The sequence below is a fragment of the Podarcis gaigeae genome (assembly GCF_964106915.1).
Source record: "Podarcis gaigeae genome assembly, chromosome: 3".
NCBI classification, from domain to species: Eukaryota; Metazoa; Chordata; class Lepidosauria; order Squamata; family Lacertidae; genus Podarcis; species Podarcis gaigeae.
In genome coordinates, this window is record NC_139680.1 from 116,251,425 (window position 1) to 116,277,805 (window position 26,381).

Below are 26,381 nucleotides of genomic sequence, written 5' to 3' on the forward strand. Positions count from 1 at the left end.
TACTGTTCGGTGCCAAGGCTGTCGTGAAAACATCTGACGCTCATCTTGATTTCAAAGAGTAGCTTGTGATTTTTTATTATTAAAAACAATGCCTAATACCTGTAGTGATTTGCATAAGTCAATGAGAGTGTCTGGAACAAGACCCAATCAATGAGCTATTCCTTGTCTTATGCCGGGGGTGTCCAAACCTTTTTTCAAAGAGGGCCAGATTTGATTAAATGAAGGGCCATGAGGGCCGACCAAAGTTGTTGACCTTTTTTTAAGATTGAAGTTGTTGGGGTTTTTTTAGGATTTTACGCCAGGAATAGAAATAAACTGCCACTGAAGAGGAGCAACTGTAATCAACAATTTACGCTAGTAGGACTACAAGAAGTTTTGTAAGGAGAAATATCACAAAGAAGATCAACATTAGTTATGATATTTAAATGTAACAGTGAAAGTCAGAAATGTGAATTAAGTGAAAAGATTGGAAAATTTTCAGATGTGATTGGTGGAAGTCAAAAAAACATTGTATAAGATATAAAAGTATGTTTAATAATTGTTGAAAATGTCATGTTAAAAAACATAGATATATATGAGAGAAATAAACTGCCACAGGGGCCAGATTAAATCAACCAGCGGGCCGGTTTAGGCCCCCGAAAGACTTTGGACATGCCTGACTTATGCAAATCATAGCAGTCAGGAATTGTTAAAAGGCAGCTTCTGTGTCCCATCTCGCTTGCACAAAAACACTCCAGGGTTTAAAAGGTTGCTTCTCTTTCCCTGCTGAGAACTCTCAGGCTTGGAGACACTTCACTAAGGCATTCCTCTGCGTTTATCCTAGGCTTCTTCAGAATTCTCCGCGGGGAAGACCACTGTGGAATCGAATCTGAGATCGTCGCTGGCATCCCTCGGACCAGCCAGTACTGGAAACAGCTGTAAAACCGCTTTTCTTGAATCCAGCCACTTAGCCCTTCTGCAAATAATCAATTGATCGTACCTGTGGAGAAAATAAGTGGATGGGGTTGCGAAAGTTTCATGCAAGACATTTTTAGACTTTGGCTTTTTTTATTTTTTTTATTAAAGCTTTTGGATAATTTTTGGTTTTTAATTGTGTTGCGCTGCTCCCTCTGGCAAAGTCTGCCTTGGAGCCGAGAGGCACGTAGCTTGGGTTCGACACAAAGCCTTCCTGGGCTGCCAGCGACAGACAATTTGCAGAGCTGAATTTGGGGAGTCTTCCAGTACAAGTGGAAGTGAATGCAACCCCCATTCATTCTTTCACCACCTCACTGATGATAATCTGAAACTTCTTCTTCCAAGCCTTAATTGCAACAATGCTCCGGAATTTCTCTTGAGTTGCTTCAAAGCCAATACAGTTGATCCAACAGCCTTGCGGCGGTTCCTTGGCTGCTGTATCCCAGTGCCAAGAGGTTAAAAGGGTATGTTTCCCCACCTGCCTTCCTCCATCTCAACATGCCCATAAATTGGGTAGGGGGAACAGTGAGGCGGTTTCAGAGGCCCATGGCCTTATTGCTGAACCGACCCAGCCCCAAAAGTGCGACAGACAGCCAAGCGCTCCTCCTCCTCTATTGCAATCTCCATATGAAATGTTTGATTTATTTTAATCTGGCTTTATGGGATTGCCACGCCATCATGTTCGCTGGTGCCTGAAAGCCAGCTTGCAATTATAATTGCATTTAACAGCGGCAGGAGGAAACGACTCTGCCTTTGTTTTGTTTTTAAATTAAGATGTTAAGTGATGACACTCAATTTTAAAAAAATCACCTATTCTGTTAGGAGAGCTGGGCTTGTGCAGGAGCAGCTGGGAGTGACTTAAAGAACAAACCTATTTTTACTATTTCAAATTATCAAGTTGTGTTTTTACGAAAATGAACTAAAGCATGCAGCCAGCAGTTGGGAATAAGACAGATACACGAATCTTCCTCATTTCACTATCTTCCAACTCAAAATAGCACCCCACCCTTTTTGCATTTGACAAGAACCATGTATTACAATTGGCTGCTGTTGTAATCACAGGATTTGTCAATTTGTCTCTTCTCTCTACAATAAAGGCCTCATTACCTGGCTATATAGCAAGTTCTTATTCTTCCCCCTTGTGGCCAGAAATGGTTTTGTGTTTTCCTGGGTATGTATTATGCAGCAGTTCTGGGGTAAAAGTTTTAGGCTTCCTGGTCTTGTGTGCCCGCCTGCCTGCTTAGCTGCTGGTGGTGGAGAAACTGGCGTGATGATAAACCCCAAACTTACTATGGAGCTCCATATACAAAATGCTGTCCTTTTAAAGCACATTCGTTCCCTCAAGGAATTCTGGGCGCTGTAGTTCATTACGGGTAGCTGAGGACTGTAGCTATGCAGGAGCCGAACTACAGTACCCAGAATTCTTTGAGGGTAAGAACGTGCTTCAGGGTTGCGCCTGAATATTAGAGCTGCTATTTTGGGAGGGGGAGGATGCATACATTTTCAGGCATTTGAACCACATTGCGCTCGGAAGGGTGGAGTCTGTTTGGCATGAACCAGGCCAGCTTTTGACCAACTGGGCTTCTGCAGTTATTTCGTACCACAGTTCCAGTTGTGATGGCTGAGCCCAACTGGAACTGTGGTCCAAGACATCTTAAAGGTAAAGGTACCCCTGACCATTAGGTCCAGTCGTGGCCGACTCGGGTTGCGGCGCTCATCTCACCTTACTGGCCGAGGGAGGCGGCGTACAGCTTCCGGGTCACGTGGCCAGCATAACTAAGCCGCTTCTGTCGAACCAGAGCAGCGCACGGAAACACCGTTTCCCTTCCCGCCGGAGCGGTACCTATTTATCTACTTGCACTTTGACGTGCTTTCGAACTGCTAGGTTGGCAGGAGCAGGGACTGAGCAACAGGAGCTCACCCCGTCTATCGTGGGGATTCGAACCACCAACCTTCTGATCAGCAAGCCCTAGGCTCTGTGGTTTAACCCACAGAGGGAGCACCACCTGCGTCCCTTCAAGACATCTTAGAGGGGCCCCAAATTCATCAAAGGCCAAGCAATCTGATCAGTCATAGAATCTTAGTAGGAAGGGACCCCAAGGGTCATCTAGTCCAACCCCCTGCAATGCAGGAATTTCTGCTAAAGCATCCCTGACACATGGCCACCCAGCTTCAGCTCTTGTCAGAAAGTTCTTCCTCTTGTGCAAGTCTATTGGTAATTGGAGTGAAGAGACTCAAAATCTCCTGGCTGCTTTTAGGTTTTGACTTCTGTTTCTGATACACAATTTGTTTGTTCCTTCCCAACTATGCTCATTAAGCAAGGACCACTTCAGCCTTTATGCTGCGTTGTGCAGCACCACAATCTCTGATCAGTGCAAGATTCCAGGGGTTCCAGATGTTTACCAAGAGTTTTGTTTCCTTGGAAGGAGGGACCGCAGAGACACTAGCATCTTTAGGACGCAGTATATTGTTTATTCACATTGATATAGGTAACTTCCTTTCTCGTTCGAATAACCCATATTTAGGGATCATAAATAATGTTCCTTGCCTGGCTAATTCAGCAATGGGGTTGGTTTTTTAATTATTATTTTTTAATTAAATAGTTTCTGGGGTTACAAAAACACGATTGTGTCTATTTTCAGATTGTAAAGTCTACAGATCAGTTATATTTGATGTGAGACTTTTGATGTCGTATGCAGGGACGCAAGTGGCGCTGTGGTATAAACCACTGAGCCTCTTAGGCTTGCAGACCAGAAGGTCTGCAGTTCAAATCCCCAATGGCGTAAGCTCCCTTTGCTCTGTCCCAGCTCCTGCCAATCTAGCAGTTCAAAAGCACACCAGTGCAAGTAGATGAATAGGTACCACTGTGGCAAGAAGGTAAACTGCGTTTCTGTACACTCCGGTTTCCATCACGGTGTCCCGTTGCACCAGTAGCGGTTTAGTCCTGCTGGCCACATGACCCAGAAAGCTGTCTGTGGACAAACGCCGGCTCCCTCGGCCTAAAAGCGAGATGAGTGCTGCAACCCCATATAACCATCCAGGGGTAACTTTATCTTTACCTTATACAGTATAAGGTTTGGGGAGAAGGGGAGGGGATCATCTATTATTTTATCCCTTGCTGGATCCAGGAGTTAGAAGGCACACTGGCATCATGCAGCCCAACACACACAGAGAGACAAACTCTCCCAACACTAGAAAAAGCTTATAGCATTGTAGAGCTGGAAGGGACCCAAGCGGTTAAATAGTTAAAAAACCCTGCCACAGGAAGGTTGGTCTTCCAACAAAGGTATTTTAGTAATCATTGTGGCTCCTTGCTCCACATATACAAAGCAAAGCAGAGACTCCCCTCTTTAAAGACAACCTGTCATTTCCCCTTTGTTGGCCCGTGTGTTGTGGATGCTAACACAACCACAACCCATGCCCAAGAGAAGAGCCCATAGGAGGCTTGTGGGGCAAACATGGGAATTTGCTTTTATGTACAGTCAGAGCAATTTGGTCCATCTGGCAAAGTGTTTTCCACAGGGGTTTTCTGCATGTGAAGTAGATGTTTTATCACTACTTAAGAGGTAGGGTTCAAGGTCAAGGGTCAAGAGACCCCTGAGCATTAGGTCCAGTCGTGACCAACTCTGGGGTTGCGGCGCTCATCTCGCTTTACTGGCCGAGGGAGCTGGCGTACAGCTTCCAGGTCATGTGGCCAGCATGACTAAGCCGCTTCAGCGCACGGAAACGCCGTTTACCTTCCCACCGGAGCGGTACCTATTTATCTACTTGCACTTTAACGTGCTTTCAAATTCTAGGTTGGCAGGAAAGAGGTAGGGTTAGGAAGCTGGAAATAGGGGAGGGGCTGATTTTTTTGGCAAAGATCTAAATTACTAGATGGGTGAGTGTGAACAGCATCTCCCCAGCACTGCAACATTTTGTTGCAGGTGCAGCTTAGCCTGGATATGATACAATGCAGGTGCCCTGTTGGAAAAGTTCAGTGTTTGCCTGATTCGGCAATCTTCGCGCAGACGAGACAGTCAACAAACTCTTTACTCTGAAGGTTAAATTTCTTGGCCTCCCCCTGCCCTTCCTGGGAGATATACCGGTAATTCAAGGCCTGAGCTGCAAGATGTTCAAAAGGCAACTGCCCCCCCTGATGTCATCAAGTGACTGGTTATTGCAAGATCTATGTAACACAGCAACTTTTTCCCCCCTTATGAAATGCTTGAGTTCTACACTATTCAAGAATATAGAATATTTGGCAAACGAATCAGAGCGCTTTCAAGGGAAGCTGCAGCCGTCCCAAGTTTTGTCAAAAACCAAAGATTGAGGGGATCCACATTTTGCAGAAACTTAAGGTCAGGAAAAGCAGCCAAGGGAGTTTGAAAAACTGAATTTTTTCTTTTGGAAAGATGGAAAGTGGCTCCATGGAAAACACATGCACACAAACACAGCCATTAAGCATAAAATGGATCAGAGCCAGGATAGATGAGGGCTTCCTCTAGAGTAGACCTGGGGCACCTGTGACCAGCCAATGCTGCTGGCTTACAAGCCTCAAGTGGCCATGTTGACAGGGACAGATAGGAGTTCCAGATGTTGTGAATGGCAACACCATTAGCGCCAACCAGGGCAGCTGTAATCCGAAACATCTGGCATGGAACAGCCTAGGGAAGGCTGCTCTAGAGGAAATGGGACAGGAAGTGAAGATACAAAGCAGAAATGCTCAAACTGTGGTTGCAGAATAGCCAAGAATATCTATACTCAGTGCTGCTTTTTAAAATAAAATAAAATAAAATAAATTGAGGCTGTTTTGACCAGATGTATTGAACAGAAAAAACAGCTCCTGGCCTAGGAATGATGATGCATTCTACTGATTGTCCTCAAGTTATTTTCATTAAAGGGCCCCATGTCAGCAGCCTGGCCTCAGACCTTTTTGAGACACAATAGACGTTCTCCTCCAAATAAGAGGTGTTTGAGAAAGACTGGTCTAAAGCATTCTCTAACTTGGTCTCCCAGATGTTGTTGGACTACTGCTCCCATCATCCATGACTGCTGCCTCTGCTGGCTATGGATCATGGGAGTTGTAGTCCAACAATGCCTGGGAACCTCGAGCATCTTAGAACAAAGCCAGTTATAGGATCGAAAGCGAGTGAGCCTGCTTCTCAAATGCTGACCCTCAAACTCTATAGACTTTTGCACCAAACAGAAGCAAAGAACTTGCCTGTCAGTTGTGTGCATTTTGCAATCCACATTCCACATTCCGTGAAAACAGAATCCTGTGAAAACAAGGCTGCCACCCACAATATGTGTTTTGTTAACTACCACAAAATCCCTTAGCTTAGCTTCTTACAATATAGAAATCTAACCTTTAAGGTTTGCCAGAGGGGTCTGTGGTGGGAGAAACATGTCAAAGGTCTACTCATTTATTATTGAGTGATTGATTGCTGGCCTTGGCTCAGTATACCTGAAGGAGTGTCTCCACCCCCATCGTTCTGCCCGGATGCTGAGGTCCAGCGCCGAGGGCCTTCTGGCGGTTCCCTCATTGCGAGAAGCAAAGCTACAGGGAACCAGGCAGAGGGCCTTCTTGGTAGTGGCGCACGCCCTCCCATCAGATGTAAAAGAGATAAACAACCACCTGACATTTAGAAGACATCTGAAGGCAGCCCTGAAGGGAAGTATTTAATGTGTGATATTTTAATGAATTTTTAATCTTTGTTGGAAGCTGCCCAGAGTGGCTGGAGAAACCCAGCCAGATGGGCGGGGTACAAATAATAAATTTATTATTATTAATGATTAATTCAATTGATACACCGCCCTATACCCGGAGGTCTCAGGGCGGTTCACAAGCAAGACCACAACATATAAAATCAAACCAATAACACCCTTCCAGAAAAGAACCACATTCTAAAAGGGTGTTGGATGTCAGCAATATCAACCAAAGGCCTGGCTAAAAAGGAATGTTTTTGCCTGGCACCTAAAGGTGTATAATGAAGGCGCCAGGCGATCTTCCCTGGGGACAGCATTTCATAGATGGGGAGTCACTGCAGAGAAGCCCCTGTTCTAAAACAAGCCGGGGTAAATCCTTGGTAAATATTAGAACTTGCTGTGATTTCTAAATAAGCCCAACTCAAGATAACCACACCATGGACTCTTGTGTTGCTTTGGTCGCTGAATTTGAACAACTTGAATAAAAACGGAAGAAAAAGAGAGCAGGACGCTTCATCGCAGTATTTTTTTTCTTTCCCTTTTTACTGTCAAAATTCACAAGCAACAAAGAGGCACCTTCAAACACTCTAGTTAAAAAACACTCTATGTCAAAAACACAAAAAAGACGCAGATCCAAACAGGTCTGCGGGAAAGAAATGGAAGGAAAAATATATTAAGACAGACTCCAATGACAGACTTGCCGGTAACCAGTTCCTCCAAAAGAGGAAGGAAAAATTAGAGGTCTGGAAACTGTAATTTGTTAGACGCTTCAAAGCTAGCAAGTAATTGCTTTCTAGGTGAAATCTTCTGGCTCCAACTTTAGCTTGCAGGATTCCAAGCCCTTCTCCAACAGTCCTGGGACATCTATGAGTTCTCCCGTTCCCAAAGGGCAAGGAAATAATAACAGCAGCATATTCCATCCCACTGCGAAGGGCATAGGCATCCTTGGAAATCTGCTCTCAGTTCTCGCCTGTATGGACGTATTCCTCTGTGGCTTTCGACACGGTGCTCAGGTACTGCCAACTCAACGCAGCTAAGAGCATCACGCAGGACAAGTAGATGGGAGAGTAATGGGTCCGAGAGACCAGGGCGCCGCTGGGTAGGCTAACGGATCGGACAGAGGCAATGATCTGCTGTATCTTGCTGGAGGAAGGATCGGTACTTGGGATCTTCTGATGGATCTGTGGGAGAGAAGAACTAGCTTTCACTAAGGCAGCATTCATCCAAACAGCTCTGCTGTTATTTATTGTAATACACCAGAAGTGAAGTGGCCGCGTTTTATTGCCTTAACACACCAGAAGCAAAGTAAAGGTAAAGGCAAAGGGACCCCTGACCATGAGGTCCAGTCGTGGACGACTCTGGGGTTGCGGTGCTCATCTCGCTTTATTGGCCGAGGGAGCCAGTGTACAGCTTCCGGGTCATGTGGCCAGCATGACTAAGCCGCTTCTGGCGAACCAGAGCAGCGCACGGAAACGCCATTTACCTTCCCGCCGGAGTGGTACTTATTTATCTACTTGCATTTTGACATGCTTTCGAACTGCTAGGTTGGCAGGAGCAGGGACCGAGCAACGGGAGCTCACCCCGTCATGGGGAATCAAACCACCGACCTTCTGATCGGCAAGTCCTAGGCTCTGTGATTTAGACCACAGCGCCACCCGCATCCCAGAAGCAAAGTAGCCTTGTCTTATTACAGCAACAAACTAGTAGCAAATTTACCTCAGAATAAATAAAGCAGGTGTGGCGATCACACAGGGCCCCCGGAAGTTTGGTGGTCTATTGACCCTGTGCCTCCACTGTGTTTGCTTTCTTCGCTGCCACCAACCCATTTCTCCTCACGGGTACACACAGAATCCAGTCAGTTGGTATCATTAACAAATAATCAAGTTTATTTTATAGGCAAGAACAAGCTTATGGTTTCAGTTAATTTTTCTTGGCAGTTTCTTAATCTTAGTTCCTTAACTGTCCTATTTGTTCTTAACAACTTCAAACTGATTATCCCAACTAACTATCTGACTCCACCTAACACTTCCTCTCACTCTTTCACCACACAACTCGACCAGCCCACAGACTTATATCCTCCCTCTTCCTTCTTCAACTCCCAACTCTCAACTAACTTCCACATAACACCCACTCTCACTCTAACTCCTATCAGTTTCCACTGGTCAATCACATCACACTCATTTTAACCCTTTCTTTATGACCCACCTAGGAGGCAAACGCCACAGCAGGCAACCCCCAAATTTGTCTGCCCTTAATTTGCAGCCCCACCGGTAGGTCAACTGACTGAGGTTTGCCAATCTCAAGTTTATAACCACACTATGCAACTTTTAGAAGACGTGAGGTCTTTGTTTGTCCTGCTGGTGTTCATTTAAGTTGGGTTCGGTTTTGTAACTTACCTTGAAATGTTGCTATATTTTATTCTGTATGTTGGCATAAGACGCTCTGAGCATGGTTCTACCATGGAAAAGAGTCACAGAAATAAAACCTATGGCGATCATGAACTCACCTCTTCCACATACTGGTACATGATGGCCTTAACAGCCTGCATGTTCGTTGCGTCCATCATCAGAGTGACGGCTTGTCCCTTCCGAATCTTCACCACTCCCCGGAAGACTTGCTGGTTGTTGTAGCAGGCAGCCAACGTGGCGATGGCCATCACCTGGGGACCAGGAGTGGAGGGGGGAGAAGAAGACAAGTCACAAAAACAATCCTGCTTGATTCTGGGCTATCAAAGGTCATTAGATACAAAAATATCACTGGTTTGCTCCTTTCTATATAAAGTGGTACCTCGGGTTACAGACGCTTCAGGTTACGTTTTCGGGTTGTGTACCGCGCCAAACCCAGAAGTACCAGAACGGGTTACTTCCAGGTTTCAGTGATTTGCACATGCGCAGAAGCACCGAATCATGACCCACGAGTGCGCAGACACGGCACTGTGGGTTGGGAACACTGCAGGTTGCGAATGTGCCCCCCGCACGGATCACGTTCACAACCCGAGGTTCCACTGTATAGGGTGCCTACATTCTGCATGGACTGGTTGCACGGCAACATGTGCAAATGGCTTCAGTTACCTATTAAGTCCATAAATTATCATATAGCATATATTCAACACCAAAAACAAAGCCCACCCAGTGCCGGATTTACATATAAGCTATAAACAAGCTATAACTTAGGACCCCACTCTCTAGGGGCCCCCCAAAAAAATTAAAGGAAAAAAATCACTGGATGTACATTTCCAAAATATAAGATAAAAAACAAATAAAATAAAACATACAGACAGCAACAGTGTTTTGTGTTATGTAGGTTCCTATGATGTAAGTCATGGGCCCCGCCTGCTAGCCTGCTTCCGAAAATATCACTGATTTGCTCATTTCTATATAGAGGGTGTCTACATTCCGCATGGACTGGTTGCAAATGGCTTTAGATACCTATTGTCAGCATCGCCCTTGAGCCAGTACCACCAACTGGACTCATGCACTACAGCCCCGACTGGGCTAGGCGAGCTGGGTAGCACTGCCAGAGACCTCCTTTCCCACAGGAACAGGTCACAGTGCTGTGGACTCACAGCTTGGAGCTGAGAGCACCGGATTCACTGTCTCAATAATACAGCCGTTGCGCCAGCAGCGTTTTGCAGAGTATAAACCACTCGGAGAGCAGCTCTGTAAAATATCCTCCTTTATTCTATAACTACAGCTATGATACAAAACTATATACAGAGCTAAATATTCTGAAGAAGAAGAGTTTGGATTTGATATCCCGCCTTTCACTCCCCTTCAGGAGTCTCAAAGCGGCTAACATTCTCCTTTCCCTTCCTGCCCCACAACAAACACTCTGTGAGGTGAGTGGGGCTGAGAGACTTCACAGAAGTGTGACTGGCCCAAGGTCACCCAGCAGCTGCAGGTGGAGGAGCGGAGACGCGAACCCGGTTCCCCAGATTAGGAGACTACCGCTCTTAACCATAAATCAATGCTATACTCTGAGTGCCTGCAGCTGCTCTTAGCAGCAATCTTATCTATAAACACGATCTCTTGCACTCTCTCTCCGACACACTGACTGACTCTCTCACACACACAGATTCACTCACTTGACTAATTAAGTAGAGAGCAGTACATTGCTCCTCCTCTCTGTAGAGTCAGCAGAGACCTCAGGAGATTCTCAGGAGATTCTTGGGTATGGGAGGGGTGAAATCTCCTCACCTATTAGGTCCATAAATTATCATATAGCATATTACAGGTGGGTAGCCGTGTTGGTCTGCCCTAGTCAAAAGAGAAAAAAAAATCCTTCCAGTAGCAACTTAGAGACCAACTAAGTTTTTATTGGTATGAACTTCTGGTGAACCAAAGCAGGGCACGGAAACGCCGTTTACTTTCCCGCCAGAGCGGTGCCTATTTATCTACTTGCACTTTGATATGCTTTCAAACTGCTAGGTTGGCAGGAGCAATAAAAACTTAGTTGGTCTCTAACGTGCTAGTGGAACAAATTTTTGTTTTGTTTCGACATATAGCATATATTCAACACAAAAAACAGTGGCAATTTGTTGTTGACAAAGGACGGCTGGATATATAAAGGGCCCCATTACCTTCAGTAGCTTAGGGCCTCATCAAACCTGAATCCGGCCCTGTTAACAGGAGAGGAAGGGAAACAGAAGAGCACCTCCGAAGCGGGAGACAGCTTTGCAAGCCAAGCGCCCCTACCCACCTGCGGAATAGCGCAGAAGTTGAAGACGCTCTGGTTCTTCAGGCGGGACAAATACGTCAAGACGTCAGGGACATGGTGCAAGGCATTGGTGATGAGCTCGTTCATGCACTGAACGGCTTTGTCGATGTTCTCCGGCTTGGTCAGGTCAGACAGCTTCTTCGCGTACTTGCTCCAAACCTGAGAGACACCGAGAGGCTATCAGAGTCATACAACTGGAAGGGACCCCCAACGGTCATCTAGTCTGACCCCCGTCGATGCAGGATGTGAACTGAGAGTGGCTATGCAGCCCTGCCCTGAGAATTCCCTCTTCCCACTAGTTCTTTGCTTATGTATTTAAGCTTGTGTGGTGTCTGTTTGTTCGTTTGCAACTTCATTTTATTCCAGTTTTTTGAAATGATTGGTTTTTATCCGACTCGAAACATTTTGTCCCCATTTATTATATATTTATTTCGTAAAATCCACACACCACTTTGTTTTGTTTTTAAAAAAGCAAACCTCAAAGGGGTTTACAAAGAGAACAAAGCAATACAATTATTGGTAAAAACAAAACAAACAAAAAACTCAGCCGAAAGAAACTATTTTAAACGTTGCAGGTGGTGGGGAATTAAATAAATTCGGCAATAAACTAGAAGCAGATCAAAATACCCAGCAACAGCCTACATATCTAGTTCCTTGTGGGGAGGAGGCTTATTGTAAATATATTTATTACTTTTATTTACTTATTAAATTTCTGTACTGCCCGTCGCCCAAAGACAGCCCTGTTTAGGGAAGTTTTTAATGACTGATTTATTATTATTATTATTAGATATGTTTTAAACTGCCTAGAGTGGCTGGGAAAACCCAGCCAGATGGGCGGGGTATAAAAAGTATTATAATTATTATTTATTATTTTATAAAAACCACAAAATACATACCATAGTATCATAGCCCTTTTTAAGGGAAGTTTTTAATATTTAATGTTGTTGCTTTTTTATTACTGATATTGGTGTTCTGTTGGGAGCCACCCAGAGTGGCTGGGGAAACCCAGCCAGATGGGCAGGGTATAAATAAATTATATCATCATCATCATCATCATCAAATAAAGACAATACCCTGCCACACACATAAGAGTTTAAAAGGCCATAGGTTGTTTAATTAGGCAAAGGCCTGGGAGAAGCGGAATGTTTTTGCCTGGCATCTAAAGATATCCTAGGCGAGTCTCTCCACAAGTGGGGAGCCACCGTGTTCCATCAAAACAGGTGGTCTCCATCCCTGGACCAAATGTCACAGCTTTCCCTCTCTTCTCCCGTCACCCCTTGCTTTACCTCTTTGGGCCAAAACTCCCGGCCTTCGAGCTCATCCTCCAAGTAGTCCCGGATGATGTTGACTTTCTGCAGGAAAACCCCCAGGGAGTTGGCCAGCTCCGTGTCCTGCCCGACGATGGGGTCTTCCAGCTTCGACGCAGAAAAGAGCTGGGACAGGCCAATGCCCACCAGGCCAGCGACGTAATGGCAATACTAGAGAGAGAAATCAATCAATCAATCAATCAATCAATCAATCCTACCTATAGCATGGGTTTTTTTTTTTTGTTTAATCTACTTATTAAAAGAGCTGCAGCACTTGAGGCTTTCCATCTCCCTCCTTTGTCTGGCACACGGTAAGGGAGGGTTTGCATAAACACAAACATGACTGCCAGTTTTCCACATCAATGAAAAAAAGCATTAGGCGTAAATCTCAAAAAAAATTCTTATTGTTTTGCTTTTGCTATTTATTTTGCGTTTTTGTTTTTGAGGCCTTTTCAGTTCATTTGTTTCTGCGACTGTGTGGAACGCAGTTCAGCTACTTGTGTGATTGTGCGACTGGCTTCAGATGTTTTTTAAAAATAGGATAGCTGCTTATTTCCTTGACGTCCGATGGGAGGGCGTTCCACAGGGCGGGTGCCACCACTGAGAAGGCCCTCTGCCTGGTTCCCTGTAACCTCACTTCTCACAACGAGGGAACTGCCAGCAGCAATTGGAACAGGACAACGCAATAAAGAATAAGAAACACCCCGAGGAGCAAGGGGCGCACAATTTTGCCCGCCAACTGCTAAACCTATGAAGGACATCCCACACTGCAAGTTGGATCCATTTCGGCACATTTCCTGAACACACAGGTTTCAGCCCCAAGTAGATTCCCTGGGGACCCCTTCCAAAGTCTACTCACCTGGTCCCACTCCTTCTCAGAATCCACCTTCTTCTCCAAAAACTCAGCCATCCCCAGACCCATCTTGTGGCAGATGTCAGCAATCACATCTCGGTAGATCTTTGCCAGGTTGCGGAACTCCAAGGAGATCTAAGGCGATAACCACAAGTGACAGGGGGAAACGAAATGAGCCAGTTCAAAACAAGGGTAAGGATGAAGTTTCTGCATTTAAGGGAAACAGAACTATACACCTCTTTCTAGGGCCAAAATGTAACCAGTGTGACAAAGGGTAACCAGTTTGATAGTAGGCACAGGTCTACTCAGAAGTCAAGTCCCATCCAGTTCAGTGGAGCTTGCTCCCAGGAAAGCGGTTATGGGATTGCAGACAAAGAGCCCAGGAATTATAGCAACTTGAAGGCAGGGGTGGAGAACCTACAGTATTGGACTACAACTCCCATCATCTCTCATCACTCACCAGGACTGATGGGAACTGGAGTCTGTAATATCTAGAGGGCCACAGTCTCCCTCGCCCCTTGGTTCAGGACCAGATTATTGTCCAGCCACAACTTTAAGGATGCATTTGAACTTTAAGGACGCACTAATAGGGAACCAGCAGCTTTGCCTCTGACATTGCTCACAAATTCTAAGAAACCCAAAATGTAAGTGTGGTTTTGAAACCAGTGGTTAAAATCAGGTCAGTTGTGAAAGATCCAGCTCGCCATCTTGATGGGACCCAACTAGAAGAATAGCAAACCAAGCGGATGGACTATGCCGAAATGGCAAAGTTGACCGGAAAACTCAGGAATCAAGAAGATAAAAACTTTACAAAAGAATGGGGGAAATTTATACGCTATTTAAAAAGACTACTGTAAGCAGATGGAAACACTGGAAGGATTTTGATTTCACTTGTAGTGCAACAATCACCATGGAAAATATGGACTGATATAATAGAGTATGGAAGAAGATGCAGTTTTAATTGATTAGAATGGGACTCCAGGGAGGGGGGAGTCCTGAGATTCCGGGGAATCTCTGTATATGGTTATGTTTTTGAATTTTTAAAATAATTTTGTATTGTAAAATCAAATAAAAATGATTTTAAAAAAAACAAAACAGAACAAAATTTGCACATCTCAAAATGGCACCCAACTGCATCCAAACACAGACAGAAACCTGCTCTTCATTCTCAGGAAATTTAGTTATATCTCAAGAGGCATCCAAATACTTAGCGATCAGGTGAGCAACTTCCCAGAACGTGCAGTAGTTAGACCAGTCTAAGATCTGTGTTTATCCCTTGAAGACTGAAGCATCCTTGGAGGCACTTAACTGACTTCGGGGGCCACACTGTTGTTTTTCTCCCCCCCCCAAAAAAAGTGCTGCTAAACCCCCTTGAGAAGAGATGGCTCAGAAAGAGACCACCATAAAACCAACTTCCTATCTGCTGCCAGCAAGCACCCAATTTGCAGATACCAAGAGCTATAGCAAACTGACAATGTCAGGATTTGCACAGCCAACTTAAAATGACCGCACGAACGAAGGACTGACTGGCCAAATTGCTCACCGTCGGGAAGTCTTCCAAAACTTGCTTGTCCTTCTCATTGCTGTCCATGTATTTCCAGTCCGGCTGATACAGGTAGGAGTGGAAGTTGTGGAGCATGGGGACCTTGGTTTCCAGGTTAATCGTCATGTCGTCCTCGATCGTGTCCAGGGCTCGGAGCACCAGGTAGAAGATGCATACGGCATGGCTGAGGACGAGGAGGAAAGAGGTCTGAGCTGAAGGACTCTCCTAGCACAGGGGGTGGAACACCCACCTTGCAAGCTGGTGGCTTCCCACGTTCGAACCCTGGCATCTCCAGAAAAGGCTGGGAAAGTCCTGCTTGAGAGCTAATAGAATAATAAAATTGGAAATGACCCTAAGGGTCATCTAGTCCAACCCCCTGCTGCCAGTCAGTGTGGGCAGAACTGAGTTGGATGGAACGATGGTCTGACTCAGTAAAGGGCAGCTTCCTATGTCTCCATAGGTCCTAAAGAGACAGGATATTATTTAGGGCTGCCTCTAAGACTGTTTTAGGGACGCGGGTGGCACTGTGGGTTAAACCACAGAGCCTAGGACTTGCCGATCAGAAGGTTGGCGGTTTGAATCCCCACTGCCAACCTAGCAGTTCGAAAGCACGTCCAAGTGCAAGTAGATAAATAGGTACCACTCCAGCGGGAAGCTAAACGGCGTTTCCATGCGCTGCTCTGGTTCGCCAGAAGCAGCTTAGTCATGCTGGCCACAAGACACGCCGGCTCCCTCAGCCAATAAAGCGAGATGAGCACCGCAAACCCAGAGTTGGCCACGACTGGACCTAATGGTCAGGGGTCCCTTTAACTTTACCTGAGACTGTTTGGTAGCCATCTATCCACCCACCACACAGAATACTCTACTCTGACCGGCAGCAGCTCTCTCCTGCCACCTGGCCCTTTCTACCTGGAGATGGAACCTGGCTTCTTCTGCACACAAAGCAGGTGCCTGGACCACGGAACGAGGTCCCTTCTCCCCAAAGCATGTGCTACCAAGAGGTTACTCCTCCCCACAAACCAGGCCTTAGATTGGCCTATGAAATTATGGGAAGGCAAGGAGGAGAGAGAACATTGTGTTTGGCAACTTCAGCCAGCGTGAAAGCTCTATGGATCATTTGTTTCTATTAGGAGGGATTGCAGCACACAGCTGCAAATAAAGGAACCGAGTATCGGCTCCAGATTAGCCTCCTGGTGCAACTCAAGAGTGCCAGCACCAACCTTGCAGAACCTAAGGAGAGCTGCATCAGCCCAGAGGCCCATCTAGTCTGGGCATCCTGTCCCCTATGGGGAAGCCAAGAGCACAGGGGGGTGGGGGTGGGAGAGAACCAATTTAAAATACAGGTTAAAATGCAATCTTATTTTAAAAGTAGCCCATAGATCAAAACCATAAGGAGAGGGAAACATAAGGGTCAGACTGAGTCCAAACCAAAGGCCAGACGGAACAGCTCTGTCTTACAGGCCCTTCGGAAAGATGTCAAGCCCCGCAGGGCCCTAGTCTCTTGTGACAGAGCATTCCACCAAGTCGGGGCCAGTACTGAAAAGGCCCTGCCCCTAGTTGAGACCAATCTAACCACCTTGTGACTTGGGACCTCCAAAATATTGTCATTTGTGGACCTTAAGGTCCTCCGTGGGGCATACCAGGAGAGGCGGTCCCGTAGGTACGCTGGTCCTAGGCCCACCCATGCCACCCATTTGCAGTTTCCACAACTAGAATTCTGCAGCAGACAGCCTCTAACTGTGGAGGCAGCACACAGGGCTGGCTATTATCTGGGTTTCAACATCATGATCTATAACCAGCTAACATCAGAATATACCAATATATCACCAGGTCTGCAATAAGGATGGAGCTATGTAGAGGCATTGGCTGGATTCACGGTTTTTCCTGTGTTGTGACTTTTGCCAAGACCTGCTCTCATGATTTGCTGCCCCCCTGGAGGAGGCAGCGGTGAGCTATGAGCTGGCAGAGTTATCAGAGGCTGCAGGAACCGTGAGGCACATTGAATGGCTTCATGGTTTTTCCCACATGGTGATTTTTGCACACACACATCATGATTCGCAATACAGTGGTACCTTGGTTCTCGAACTTAATCCGTTCCGGGAGTCCGTTCGACTCTGGAAACCGTTGGAAAACAAAGGTGTGGCTTCCAATTGGTTGCAGGAGCTTCCTGCTCTCAAATGAAAGCTGCGTCGGACGTTCAGTTTCCAAAAAACACTTGCAAACCGGAACAGTTACTTCCAAGTTTGCAGCGTTCGGGAGTCGATTTGTACGGGAGGCAAGCCGTTCGAGTACCAAGGTACCACTGTATATTGCCAGGTCAATAACTGATATCACAATATGGACTTCAAACCAGTTTTCGACAATATATTTTTATCTTATTTAACTTTCCAAAATTCAGTCCAGTTCTTTGCTATTACGATTACAGATCAGCCCCACTTTCCTGGATGAAACACTTCATTTTTATATATTTAACTGCGCCAGCTTGTTAAATGGGCAGCAAGACTGGGTGACCCTCTGCAGTCTGGCTGAAGCAATTTGCAGAAACCTCCTGCATTTTTTTAACCCACACAGACACACACACACTCCCTGCTATGTAGAGGGAACGGAGTCATTGTCTGCACTTAGCCTTTCATTCTTTCTCAGAGGCGGCTGAATTAAAGTTAATTGCTCTGGAGCAAACCCACGTGTACCCATAAAACAGGGTGGAGGAGGAGGACTGTTTGCGGTGATGCAAAGGGCAGCTCAGAGAATATCTTGAACTTGCTAAGATGCAACAGGTGTGCGCTGTGCCAGAATGGGCTGTGAAACACACAGGCCCAGAGCAACTAACAGCAAACGTTCAGAGTTCAAATAGACAAAATGCAGAGCATGTCAGGGAATTCCAAGAGGTCCAAAGCCAACGATTTAACATAATCAATTCAATATATTTACAGCAACAAAAAAGCAATCTAGATTTCAGTAGGGGCTAGACTGCATGCTGCTGGCTCCCATATCCTTACTCCAGAGGAGACTGGCATTGCACCAGCAAAAGGCAATTGTGAAAGAAGAATGCAGGACTAGGTGAGCCGCTGGCTTATTGAGCAAGCTGTTCTTACGGTCTTAAGAAAGGTTGATGCTGGAAGTTTGAGAATTGCACCAGGAGGCTAAGGCAGATGCAATTCCTTCCTGGAATTGGGTTTTCACTGCCTCCTAATAAATGGTCCTCGGATCTTTTTAAGTCGGTGGAAGCTGCCAAACCACGATGTTCTCTTGATTTCACAGGCCAACCCAAAACCTTGTTTGTGGGAGGAGCTGTCTGGTCAGCAAGCACAGCGCATGCTCTGGGACCTCCCTCCATGCTAAGGGCACCGCTGTTGGCATGCAGAAGGACCCAGGCGCAACACCCACCATCTCCTGGGGAGAGCCACTGCCGGTCAGAGCTGACAGCCCTGGGCAGACAACGGAGAAAACAGCCCAATCAGGCAGAGGCTGCCTTACACAGAACCAGAGAGCTGGAAGGAACCCCTAAGGGCGATCTAGTCCAACCCCCTGCAATGCAGGAACTGCAATGACAAAACCTCTACTTAAAAATTTAATAAATAACAATAAATAAAAACCTTTGTCCGTTCTATATATTTCCAAGGGTCCCTGGATTTACACAAACAGTCCCGGGTTTCTGATTTGATCCCAAAATGTCCCCATTTTCCTTAGCATGTCCCTATTTTCATTGGAGAAATGTTAGAGGGTATGGAGTTAGCCAACCCCTAAGCCATCTGAAGGCAGCACTGTATACGGAAGTTTAAGGCTTTATTATGCTTTTATATATGTTGGAAGCTGCCAAGAGTGGCTGGGGTACATCATCATCATAATCTGGGCGGCTTCAAACAAAATATTAAAATACAGTAATGCATCAAACTTTAAAAGCTTCCCTAAACAGGGCTGCCTACAGATGTCTTCTAAAAGTCTGGTAGGTGTTCCACAGGGCGGGTGCCACTACCGATAAGGCCCTCTGCCTGGTTCCCTGTAACTTGGCTTCTCGCAGTGAGGGAACCGCCAGAAGGCCCTTGGTGCTGGACCTCAGTGTCTGGGCAGAATGATGGGGGTAGAGACGCTCCTTCGTATACAGTGGTACCTTGGGTTAAGTACTTAATTCGTTCCGGAGGTCCGTTCTTAACCTGAAACAGTTCTTAACCTGAAGCACCACTTTAACTAATGGGGCCTCCTGCTGCTGCCATGCCGCCGGAGCACGATTTCTGTTCTCATCCTGCAGCAAAGTTCTTTACCTGAAGCACTATTTCTGGGTTAGCGGAGTCTGTAACCTGAAGCGTATGTAACCTGAGGTACCACTGTATACTGGACCGAGGCCGTTTAGGGCTTTAAAGGTCAGCACCAACACTTTGAATTGTGCTCATCAGAGAAATGTTGGAGGATGCAGTGTTTCAAGACAGCCTTTCTGAACCTTGCGCCTCCGGAAGAGTTTGGGACTCTCTCAGCTCCCCAGCCAGCATGTTCAACACCTGGCGGCTGATGGGAGTTGTAGTCTAGCAAGAGGTCGCCAGATTGAAGGAAAACCAAGCTTTGCAGCGCTGCAACTTCCTGGCTCCAGCCCGCAGGCGGTGCCAAGCGGAGCACAGGAGCAAAACTTCTTTTTTCGCGATCACTCGGAACGCACTGCCTGGCACAGGACTTCGATTCGGATTTCACTCCTCCCCCAGGGGGAGGGGAAAAAAAACCCCACTTGCAACCAAAACAAAACCCGTGCGCGCGCACGGTTAACCCTTTCCTTGCCAGACCAACGCAGTTAACCCCTTCCATCCTTAGCCACCGTGCAAGCTTGCACGCCCCTCGCTCCCTGCGCCCCGCACCCGCCCGGGGAACTCACCGCAGCTCCCCGTCTAGGGCTTGGATGACGGCGGCGAAGCTCCGGCTGGTCTGGTTCAAGTACTGGTAGCAGCGGCGGAGGCTGTCGCTGAGCGAGTCCTGCAACAAGAGCACAGAGGGCGGCGGGGCGCTCAGGAAACGGGTACCCCGGGAAGCCAGCGGTGGCGGAGCCTGGGGCTGCTGGAGGCGGTGCGGGCCGGACGCCGAGCGCACCCGGCCCCCGGCCCAGCAGCAGCTGTTACAGCCGCCGCCCGGCCCCGATCCTCCTGCTGCTCCTCCAGCACGGGGCGGGGAAAGGGCCAAAGTACGCTTGAAAAGGGAGGTTGCGGCTTTGGAGGGGCCGCTGGCCATGGAGAGGGAACGAGGGGCGCGCCCGGGCGCACGGCTCAGCGGGCCAGCAACGCGGCCCCCGCCTGGCCCCGTGCCATGGGCGCGGGGGAAAGGATCCGGGGCGCGCGCAGCCAGAGGGGAAGCGGACACACCCACCGCCCCTTCCCTCGGCGGGGAGGGAAGGCAGCCGAGGCCGGCCCGCCTTCTTCCCTCCCCGGGCGCAGCGCCGCGCCTGGCCGACTTAACCAACCCGGAGCGCTCCCTGCAGGCTCTTTGCAAAAGCGCCCTGGGCGAAACAAACTCCAGCTTTCCCTTTCCTCCTTCTTTACCTTCATTCAAGGGGAAAGAGATCCCCACCCCACGCCACCAAAGCGCAGCGGGATCCACAGCGCGATCTTAGGCGTTTTTAAATTGCCATCTCATTTCTCGCACCTTTCCCCAACAGCCAAAGGTTCCTCTCCTGCTCCCCGCGTTATCCTCGCAACCAACAACCCTGCGAGGTGGGTCAGGTTCCGAGTGGCGGGAGATCGCGTGCGGATCTGAACCCGGGTCTCACGCGGTCGGGGTCCTAGTCCGACGCCTTAACCACTAAACAGCACTTGGGCTTTATCGTCTGCGCGTCTTGGAGCGCATGGAGACTCCTGCGTAAACGAACGGCGCGGCTTTTATTATTCCGATTGTTACTTCCTAAATTTCTATACTGCCCTTCCTCTTAGAATCAGGGGGCAGTTTACAGTGTAAAAAAATCACAAAAAGACACAACAAACGTTTTCTCCCCCATACCCATGCCAAATTTGAAACGTCCTAGTCTGCTAAATTAGCCAAAGGCCTGGTAGAAGAGGTATGGTTTTGCCTGGCACAGTATTGAATATGCGGCTAATAACGAAAACAGCCTTATAAAACTTTTTGCTTGACTTAAACTGAGTATCGCCTTTTCTCCAAATAGCAGCCCGGCGTAAAAAGTTGAGTTATTTGGTTGTTGCTTTGTATGCATTGCTTGAAGACCAGCTTCTGGGAGTAGGGTGGGATGGTTCATTAGTGGTTATGTGCTGAAATAATTTAATAACATTTATTTAAAGATTGTGCCTTTGCTGAGAAGCAAGTCCCTCTGAGCTTCCTGGCACTTAATTTCCCAGGGCTTAAGTCCCCTGCTGGCTTTTCCTACTTGCCAAGTTAGTGCCACAGCTGTTCAGCGATGCTCTCTTCAGAGTCAACATGCCTACTGCTGTACTTTAGATGTTGGCGTCTCATGAACCCAGTGTTTGGGGGGGGGAGGAAATCTGTGATTTGGGCCTTCAACTCCCATCATTGTGCACGCACACACAAATACACACACCACCGGCAGTGATCAGGGATGATGAGAGGGGTAGCCCAACAAAGGCACCTGCGCCCTAGGGGCGTTCCCGACCTCCAATGCTTCTCCCCATATGACCTGCCCTGGACCCCACAATCATCATCTGAACCCCTTCTTTGTGTGCATGAGATCTGGAGGGTGGCAACACAAGAATGGGCCTTCTCTGTGGTGACTCCCCTCTTGTGGGATGCTCTCCTCAGGGAAGTTTGCCTAGCGCGAAAACATTCCTCATCTCCCAGGTCTTTGGCTAATCAAACCATCTATGGCCTTTTTAAGAGGGTGTGTGTGTGTTATTGTTTGTTACTATTTTTGTATTTTTATGTTCTAAACCGCCCTGTGATCCTCAGATGAAGGAAGCTCCCACACCCACTGTCTGGCAGCCGTAGCTGGGTCCACAAAGTCACACAGAGTTTTAAATTTCATACAAGATCCCAGAGCACCCGATGTGGCGCCACCTTGGAGCACTGTGGGAAAAGGAGGTGGGTCCCCAGTCTCAGCTGCTCCCACCAGGATGCACAGACTGGCAAGTTGCCAGGGAACCCTGCAGACACAGAGCCAGCCCTGGGACTCAGCCAGACCTTGGCCAGATAACTCTTTGCACTAAAAGGGTGGGGAACCTCAGACCCGGGGGGGGGGGGGTGCGCTAAATGTGGCTCTCCCCAGCCAGTGGGCCCACTCCACCCAAGGGTTGTATTCCTTTTCGGTCTGGCCAAAGCCTCCAACGAGATGCCTTTGACTTGCCTGGATGAAGGATGCAGAGTGGCCTGTGAAATGTGCCTGTAAAAGTTGCTTACCATGCAAAGGGGGAAATTATATTTGTTGCTTCTGCCCCCACCCACCATTGGCATTGGGGCCTCCCCCCGGAAAGGGAATGTGGCCCTGCACTAAGGAAATGGGTGTGTGGATACTCTGCACATCCTAGGAGCAGAAGGGGAACAAACAGTTCCCGCCTTTTCTCTTTAAATTAAATCTTCTGCTCTGGGATCAGAAAGAACTAGCAGCAGGAGGATCGGGCGTTGGGCAAGGACCTGGGAGACCAGGGTTCAAATACCCACTCAGCCATGAAGCTCACTGGGTGGCCTTGGGCCAGCCACTGCCTCTCAGCCTAACCTTCACTGCAGGTTTCTTGGTGTATCTGAAGAAGTGTGCATGCACACGAAAGCTCATACCAAGAACTAACTTAGTTGGTCTTTAAGGTGCTACTGGAAGGAAATTTTTTTGTTTTGACTACACTGCAGGGTTGTTGTGGAGATTAAGCTCCTTGGAGGAAAAAGCTTCGATAAAAATGCAATAAATAAGTGCAGCAGATAAATAATAAATAAAGATGACCACAAGGGTTTTACTTAATTGCCTTTCATTTTCAAAGATTTCTTGGAGAATTTGGGGCAATGTGAAACAGCAATGAGGTGAAGGAGCTGTGCAGGAAAGTTTGGATCCCACCTCACTGCACCTGGCATTCAAAGTAGCCCCCCACCCAGCTGCTTCTACAAGAAGAAATTTGCATCATGCACTCCAAAACAGCAGTTCCAGCATAGTGCGATTTGGCCCAAGATCCTGCTGAAGATATTTGGTGGAGGGAAAGGGCTTTTCACTTTAAAGAAGAGAGAAAGGAAGAGAAAGGAAGAAAACGGAACAAAACCATTTGTCCAGAGGACAGGCAAGTTGACTGCACATATGAAGTCATAATAAAGAAATATAATTGATACCTTTCATAAAATCTGACAGGCAGTAATTCATAATTAAGGTGCAAGAGTGCTTCGTCATATCATGAGACAATAGTGATGGTCCAATTTAAGACCTGTCTAGCGCTGTAATTTCACAATAAAGAATTTTATTTGATTGCTATAAATTAATATTTTTTCCAAGTATTTCTTTCTGTCTTTGTTCCTGCCTTCCCTGCTCCAAATCCAGCAAGACTGACATTAGATTGTGGACTTTGGGAAACAGTATGAATCCATTGTCTCTGGCTAAACGGCTGCAATTAATAGACTAAAGATGTGTATTAAACATGTCTGAAAATAATTTACAGATTTCAGAGTCTTTCCAGCCCCACAACCCCTTCTGAAACCATGATTTCTTCTCTCACTTCCTTGACAAGGTAGAAGCATGAAGCAGGAAAAAACAGAATGGGGAAAAGAGAAAATAAGACATACACACCCCATACAACAACTCCTCATCTCCATCTTTTTCTATTACCCATCTATTTTATCTATTAAAAAAATATTTTTATTCTGCTTTTCTGCCTGAACATGAGCGACTCGAGGAGAGTCACAACCAATCCAATAAAAAACATGGAAGCTAAATAGAGCTTCCATGTTCAGAGGCAGGCTATCACTTAATACGCCAGTTGCTGGGGGACAGGGAAACCACTGTGGGAATGCAATTTCCTTAATGGCTTGATGGTGGGCTTCCTGGAAGTGTCTGTCTGGCCGCTATGAGGTCTTTTGGCCGCTGGGAGCAACAAGATACTGAACCATCAGAGACTGGCAGTGCTCTCCAGAGTTTCAGACGGGAACATTTCCAGTCCTGCTTAAGAGACACTGCGCATCGACCCTGGGACACTTCAGGCACTGTAACCACCGAGCTAAGGGCCTTCCTAGCCAGCAAAATTAAAAACCAGGGAACAAGACAACCCATTCTTTCCACACCCATTCAACACAGTGCACTGTCACTCACTCACCTGGTCCATCTTGGGCATCACTGTCTTGTAGCCTCCCATCTTAAACCTCACCAGGTTGTAGAGCTCCTCTGGGTGGCCCAGCCATCTCTTGAACAGCTCCATCAGCTTCCAGTCTCACCTGTCAATTTGTGGGTGTCCAGAGCGATAAGATTTAATGAGGCGATAAGATTTAATTTGTGGGTGTCCAGAGCGATAAGATTTAATGAGGCGATAAGATTTAATTTGTGGGTGTCCAGAGCGATAAGATTTAATGAGGACCTGCCCTGCCCAGCCTTCTCCCCAAATCCCTCTTTTTTTCTCCCCCCTTTGGAACCAACAATTTCTTTTCTCCTTCTAATTCTTCTTTCCTCTCCCACTCCCAATTTTTTATTCCTCCTCCTCCTCCTCCACATGGCTTCATTCCTCTACTCTAGCCTTCCCCTCACCTTTTACTTTCCTTTTTACCCACTCTTCTTCCCACCCACCTGTCTCCTGACTTAATTCGCCCCTTCTAGATCCCAACCCACCCTTAAGCCTCCCTCTCCCTGGTTTCTGGTTCCTTTTATGTCGTCCCATTCCCTCCCTACCTATGATCCTGCTGTGTTCCTCTTTCCCACCTGCCTTAATTCGCCCCTTCTATATTCCTGCTTTACCTTACCTGGAGGTTTCCAGTCCCTATGAGATCTTTCCCTCCCCTTGCTCTACCTACCTATATACCAACCTAGGACACCACTCTGTACCCCCCCCCATCCTTACCCTCCTTGGAGGTTTCTAATCCCTATTACGTCTTCCTTCCCCTCCCTCCCTGCGATCCTGTAATTTTCCTCTTTCTCACCCACCCCGTCCCCCTGGCTTAATTAACTCCTTCTCTGTCACCCTACCCTTACCCTCCCTGGAGGGTTTCTAGTCCCTATGAGGTCTCCCCACTCCCCTTCCCCCACCTACCTACCTGCGACCCCGCTGTTTCCCTCCTGCCCCACCCCACCCTGCCCCCCACCTTATTTCGCCCACCCTTACCGTCTCCTTGGGAGGGTTTCTAGTCCCTATGAGGTCTTCCCTCCCCATACCTGCCTACCTACCTACCTGTGACCCTGCCGTTTCCCTCCTGCCCCTCCACCCCACCCCCTGCCTTATTTTGCCCCATCGGTCTCCCCCTGCCCACCCTTACCATCTCCTTGGGAGGGTTTCTAGTCCCTATGAGGTTCCCCCACTCCCCTCCTCCCACCTACCTACTTACCTGTGACCCTGCCGTTTCCCTCCTTCCCCCCTTATTTCGTCCCATCTGACCCCCCCTGCCCCCCTTACTTTGAGAGGGTTTCTAGTCCCTAAGAGGTCTTCCCTCCCCATACCTACCTGCCTGCCTGCCTACCTACCTGTGAACCTGCCATTTCCCTCCTCCCCCCCACCCCTCCCAACTTATTCCGCCCCATCTGCACCCCGACCACCCTTACCGTCTCCTTGGGAGGGTTTCTAGTCCCCATGAGGTCTTCCCTCCCCATACCTACCTACCTGTGACCCCGCCGTTTCCCTCCTCCCCTCCCACCCCTTATTTTGCCCCATCTACACCCCCCTGCCCACCCTTGCCTTGGGAGGGTTTCTAATCCCTATGAGGTCTTCCCTCCCCATACCTACCTGCCTGCCTGCCTACCTACCTGTGCCCCGCCGTTTCCCTCCCCCCCCCACCCCTCCGAACTTATCCCGCCCCATCTGCACCCCCCGCCCACCCTTACCGTCTGCTTGGGAGGGTTTCTAGTCCCTATGAGGTCTTCCCTCCCCATACCTACCTACCTACCTGTGACCCCGCTGTTTCCCTCCTCCCCACCTCTTAATTTGCCCCATCTGCACCCCCCTGCCCACTCTTACCGTCTCCTTGGAAGGGTTTCTAGTCCCTATGAGTCCCTGGCGGCTCCTCTTCCTCCCTCCCCGCCCGTACAGCCTCCTCTGCCGAGATGCCCGGACAGCCCCGAAGAAAGCGCGTCGCCATCCTCCCTCCTCCGCCCCCCTCCCCTCCTGTCCCCTCAACGGCCGTCCCCTAGCAGCAGCCAATCAGCGGGCGCCGCACCCGGCTCGGAGGGCCGATAGGCAGCCCGGTGGCCGCGCGGCGCTGGCGCCAGGGC

The 26,381-nt window shown here is 47.9% G+C and overlaps 2 protein-coding genes across 3 annotated transcripts in view; one reads left to right on the forward strand and one right to left on the reverse strand.

Annotated features, from left to right (window-relative positions):
• The window catches only part of CTSB (cathepsin B), a 31,574-nt gene extending 29,508 nt beyond the window's left edge, over positions 1–2,066 (forward strand). Inside the window, exon 10 of the mRNA XM_083733857.1 lies at positions 824–2,066. Within this exon, the coding sequence (XP_083589983.1) occupies positions 824–921 (98 nt within the window). The 3' untranslated portion in view covers positions 922–2,066. The remainder of the gene's footprint in view (positions 1–823) is intronic.
• A 4,548-nt stretch (positions 2,067–6,614) lies between these two features.
• On the reverse strand, positions 6,615–26,367 carry FDFT1 (farnesyl-diphosphate farnesyltransferase 1). 2 transcript variants are annotated; one of them, XM_083733604.1, is made up of 9 exons: positions 26,128–26,367; positions 24,286–24,403; positions 19,923–20,020; positions 15,062–15,245; positions 13,525–13,653; positions 12,645–12,836; positions 11,341–11,517; positions 9,149–9,301; positions 6,615–7,823 (listed from the first exon to the last, which is right to left on the reverse strand). In XM_083733604.1, exons 2-9 carry the CDS (start codon positions 24,385–24,387, stop codon positions 7,602–7,604), a joined length of 1,257 nt encoding a protein of 418 aa, XP_083589730.1. In that variant the 5' UTR covers positions 24,388–24,403; positions 26,128–26,367; the 3' UTR covers positions 6,615–7,601. The 2 variants fall into 2 exon arrangements, with proteins under 2 accessions (XP_083589730.1, XP_083589729.1); XM_083733603.1 differs by having other exon boundaries at positions 19,923–22,740; positions 22,837–24,403; positions 26,128–26,284.
• Positions 26,368–26,381: the final 14 nt, after the last annotated feature.